The sequence below is a fragment of the Montipora capricornis genome, chromosome 8, assembly GCF_036669925.1.
Source record: "Montipora capricornis isolate CH-2021 chromosome 8, ASM3666992v2, whole genome shotgun sequence".
In the NCBI taxonomy this organism is placed as follows: Eukaryota; Metazoa; Cnidaria; class Anthozoa; order Scleractinia; family Acroporidae; genus Montipora; species Montipora capricornis.
The window spans coordinates 51,165,613-51,170,612 of NC_090890.1; the positions used below are offsets into that span (position 1 = coordinate 51,165,613).

General features: G+C 41.2%; 1 protein-coding gene across 1 annotated transcript in view; it reads left to right on the forward strand.

Moving 5' to 3' along the window:
* Window positions 1-85: 85 nt before the first annotated feature.
* LOC138060698 (nucleolar protein 11-like) overlaps window positions 86-5,000 on the forward strand; it is a 7,922-nt gene continuing 3,007 nt past the window's right edge. The window contains exons 1-3 of the mRNA XM_068906552.1: window positions 86-199; window positions 2,991-3,069; window positions 4,313-4,402. Coding sequence (XP_068762653.1) covers window positions 147-199; window positions 2,991-3,069; window positions 4,313-4,402 — 222 coding nt within the window. The 5' untranslated portion in view covers window positions 86-146. The remainder of the gene's footprint in view (window positions 200-2,990; window positions 3,070-4,312; window positions 4,403-5,000) is intronic.

Here is a 5,000-nt window from a genome sequence, read left to right on the forward strand (position 1 = left end):
GAAACCGAGGAGTCAAGTTAAATAAACCTCTGACATAGTGTAGGCTATACGAAGCCTTGTGTTAGTGGGAAATAAACAGACCACGCTCTCTTCTTTGCAGACAAGAACATACTTCACCGAAAGAAAACGCGGCAAAAAGTTTGCAAATGGAAGTACAAGGTGGTCAAATGCCATTGGAGGAAGCAAATTTCAAATACTTGTATCCTGAAAATTAAACAAACAGTATCGTGCTATTCCAGGTTTTTTTCAGATCGAATTTATGCAGTTTCAACGCAACAGCCTCCGTAAAGATTGATCAACCTTGTGCATAATTAAGCATTGAATATAATGACTGGCTTGCCTCTTATTTCTTGCGTCTTGAAGTCCTTCCATGGGGCATGCGTAGCTTTGATAACCGTGAAGCCAATGAAGACTTTAAGCAGCTTAAGTAGCAACAAGATGGTCGCCTCAATTTGCATTGTTGATGTCACTTGGCGACGATTCTACCCCTTTCAAGTGTAATGGTCATGGGACTAAGTGGAGTCCAATTCGGTCTAGCTGTAATCATACGAGTGATAACAAAATCCGCGGGAGTCTATTTGTTTATCATGAGTATGATGACCGACCGAATTGGACGACACGAAGTCCTCTTGTCAATTAAACATAAAAATTACAATTTCCGAGAAAAGAAGAAGAGACAAGTTATGAACGAAAGGGGAAACTTGGATTTCAAAGGAGGCGTAAAATTGTTTAATGTCGCTCTGAAAGAGAGAAAGCCACAATTTAGGGACTATTTACACTGTTTCTATGGTGATTGAAACCAAGGCTGTGATTGGTTGATTTAAACTACAACTTTTGAATGTGATTGGCTTCTTGAACTGTCCGATGACAACTTGGAAGGTAAATTAGTGAAAAATATGAGTTTTTTAAACCAATCACCATCGAGGAAATTGTAATTTTTATGATTAGTGTGATAAAAATGTGCTACTTAGCCCAGAGCGAAACTAGTCTGAGTAGTGCTTAAATGAACCTGCTTTCCAACAAAAAATAAGAGGGAATGTTGTTTACCATCAAATTTGTTTGAATATCTTTTAAAGAAAGCGTTGCTTCGGGAAATATACGTGAATTAGAGAATCTCTTTTTTCGGTCTCGACCGCGGGCGTCGCTATCTTAGATAACAGGGAGTTTAAGATCTGCGACGGCTACGACTACGACATAGCTACAAAACATTAATATAATTGGTTAAAAGAGCTTATTATATGGCTTGTATTTGTAGCCGATATAACGCGCGCTCTGATTGGCTAATTGTGACTGAATTGTAGGGCATTATTCTCCCGTAATGCCCACGGGCCGATTACGGGCTTGCAAAAACAAAGCAAAAGGTAATTAAAAAGCCATATAATAAACTATTTACTAACCGAGCTAGCTCGAGCCGTACTGGGGAATATTGGCCCTGGGTCGTTTTTGTACGGACCTCGCTGCGCTCGGTCCGTACTGCCACGACCTCGGGCCAATATTCCCCAGTACGGCCCTCGCGCTCGGTTAGTAAGAAGTTAATAAATAATCGTGCTGCACGTGCAGCACGGATCTTAGCAAGTATCTTTGCGGTCCTCTGCATAACGAAGACGTGAAATCACCAAATTTGATAATCTTTCATTCTCTTTTTTAACTCTAAAACCGCTCGTACCAATTTCTTTTTAGAATACTTCGCCGCCCGGCCCACATTGTAGGACGTGAGCGAGACTGAATAATCGCGAAAGACTTATGATAAAGCAAAACAACAACAACAACCTTTATTCACACTATTCAGGAAGAATAAAAAGGAAGAAGAAAAAAAAACTACAGAAAACAAAATAATAGAAGATGTATAATTGTGTACAATTTTTGAATTAGTGTGCAACAGCCAAAGTAGCAAAGCTTTCGAGTTGGCTGCTTCTTATTTACAAGTAAAGAAAGGAACGAAGGAAACAAATAATAATTAAGACTAAACTAATTCACAAGGCAAGAAATGTTATGAAAACGGAATGGACATTGTCAGAAGACAATCATAAATATGATTACAAAGTGAAATTTAGTTGGAAATTGAAAACTATGACTGACGCTTGACGAGATTTTGAGGTGACGTTTTCGTCGACCGTCGCCGTCGTAGATCTTGAATTCCCTAATTGTGACGTGTTACGGTTGCCGTACACAAGCAATCATAACACAGTTATTCATGGTGGCGGTGCATGGGAAATTGGAAGGTGAAAAGCAGCATGGGTGACCCTGCAAGTAGTACAAGACTTTAGCCGATACAGCTCCAGGGATCATTAGAACACGCAAGCACATCACTGCCAACAAGGTAGTAATCCTAGCCGTGGGTAGATTCCCCGTATAAACCTTATCAATTATGGGTTAATTGAAATCAGACTTAAAGGGAGGGTTTCATTTCTCTGCGCATGGGCAAACTGTCACGTCAGCCCATTTAATCCCGTTGTTATTGAAACAATCGAAAGCAGTGATGCAGCTAGGAATACAATGGCATAGAAGTGGAATTACTCATGAAATGGAATTACTTTTGCAATCATTTCCGTTGTGTTGTGAAACTACCGCATGCGAATAGACTTGTGCGTTATGACAAGTCTTGCGTAAAATAAAATGTTTGGCTCGTACAATAAATTCGATGGTCAAAACTAAATTTGATATTTTCTGTGTAAACCCGCAGTATTTTCCACCAAATTTGGACTTCAGTCATTCAATATATTTGCCTTAATATTGTCTGTGATTAATGACCATCATCTGGTTCAGTAAGAAACCGTAAAATTTACTTCTGCTTTCGCTAAAGGTTGGACATGCGCAAAACCATGAAACTGTCCCTTTAGCATAGCAAAGAAATCTGGGATTGGGCCGCCTGTGAATCCACATCTGACGCCCTTTCAGAAAAATCGACCCGGAACACGATGTGGGAAGAAGCGAGATTAATTAAGCACTGTGAGTTTTTTAAAAGACAGCGATCTTTAACTGTTGAGAAGATGTGCCATATTGTGTTACAAAGTGAACGATGTTTTCCTCCTTCCTTGTTTAAAGAAGCTTCCTTTTGAAGATGTGATGGTAACTATTGAATTTTGTTGCTTTTAAATTACATGGTGGAAGGAACATGATAACAAACTTGATTTTATTTAAACGGCAATAATTTAAGATTTCATCAGGGGCTTGGCGTCCTTTACGCAAATATGGTAGGATTTTTTTGCCCCCTCAGTGCTTTGGCCTCTATGGCCTAGAGGCCAAAACCGAGGAGGCAACCTAGAAGTCCCCGCGTAAAAAGGGTAATTGTATAAATTGGTATATATTGCAAGGGAAATCAATTTCGAGGAAAGCACTAGATAACATCGACGTAAAACTGGTGAGCCATCGATATGTCAGCGGAGTCTTGAAAGATGATCGCTTCGTTTTCGCTCGCTCCTCGATCTCTCGCTTCTGATCGATCGCGGCGAGGATTATTTCAGTCATAAAACGGTCAGTAGATCGGTCATTTTCGAGACGTTACAGTAATTTTCTTCATGTCATAAAGTATCCCAGGTTTGGTCCTGTTTTTAGCGAATTGATTTTCAGTCTTTCAACTTGCAGCTAACAAATTTTCGGCGCTCTTCCCACTGTCGGAACGGATCCTGCAAGGGGTATAAAGAAAATTAAAGAAAAAATAAGAGAGTTAATTATTAAAAGTTCCACTTTGTGAGCGGCATATATGGCTCACCAGGTTTAGGTCGATGTTATGTAGTGCTTTGTCAATTTCGATTTGCTCAACCGGGCGCGCAAGGTGGTATCGGTATTGCTTAAGCGGGCGCGCAAGTGGTATTGGTATTGTTCGGCACGACCGCGCAAGGAGAACCAAAGTGCTTGTCGGGTTAGCGATTGAAAAATCATACATTCAAGCAAATCTGATGCAAAGCGACGATTTGTCAGACGCAAATCGGAAACAGGGGCGACATGTTCAGCATGTAATTTAAACGTATCTCAACAGCCTTTCATACTATCTTAGGCGGAGGCAGATGTAGGGAAGACTAATACTTGTTTAAAGATTTTCTGTTATAAGGAGAAGCCATCCGAGTCATTTTCATCACCATTCCCCACTTCCCCATCGCCGTAGGAAAATCGAACTTGGTAGCTTTGACGAATTACTCCACTCAAGGATTTTCGTTTACACAGTGAAAATTTAGAGCCGACCCCTCCAGCAAAATTCAGTACCACTTACCAGCTTCACTTGTTGCTCTTTGTTTTCATCTAATCACTTTATATACAGTACAAAAATCAAAATAAATCGTACTATTCGTGATTCTTTTTTTTTTTTCCAAAGCTGTTGTTAAAGTTTTTCATGTGCCTCTTGGAACGTGGTCAGCCTGGCTTTCAAGACCTTATAGATTGTGAGACGCTAACCTATCCACAGGTAATAAATGCTATTGAAAGCTTTACGGAAGTCAAGTTCCTTAACCCCTTTTCTTTCGGTCCTCAATTCATGTGCGCGAAAAATGTCGCGTAACGGGGACAGTTTGCGAAAGCGCCGTGCAAACGGGCGCAACATTGCTGAGTGTTACGTGTTGGGTGTTGTTGGGAGTTGCACGATGTTTGAAACTGGTCAAACTTTTGAGCCAACAGCTCCCAACATTTCTTTTGTTCCGTGATGACCGAAGCGTAGCGCAGCAATGTGCACAGAGCTCACTTTTGATCCAACCGCTGTCCACAACCTTGGACGGACGGCACTCTTCAAACCGCATGCCTCATGATATGTTTGCTTACTGTAACTTGAGCCCACTGTGTCCCGCTCCCCGCGCATTTCTTTGCAGTGATTCCGCTTTTGTTAACTGAGCCCACACAACATGAAGTATCACGTGAGGATTCGGTCGCTAAGTAACCGCCGCGCAGGCTCAACGCAGTGAGTTTCGACCAATGGCAGAGGTCTCTTTTCCGCACTCGTCAGCCCCAGCGAATGCAAAAGAAAAGCGACCTCTGCTAGTTTGGAAAAACAGATTACAACGTTTGTCAAA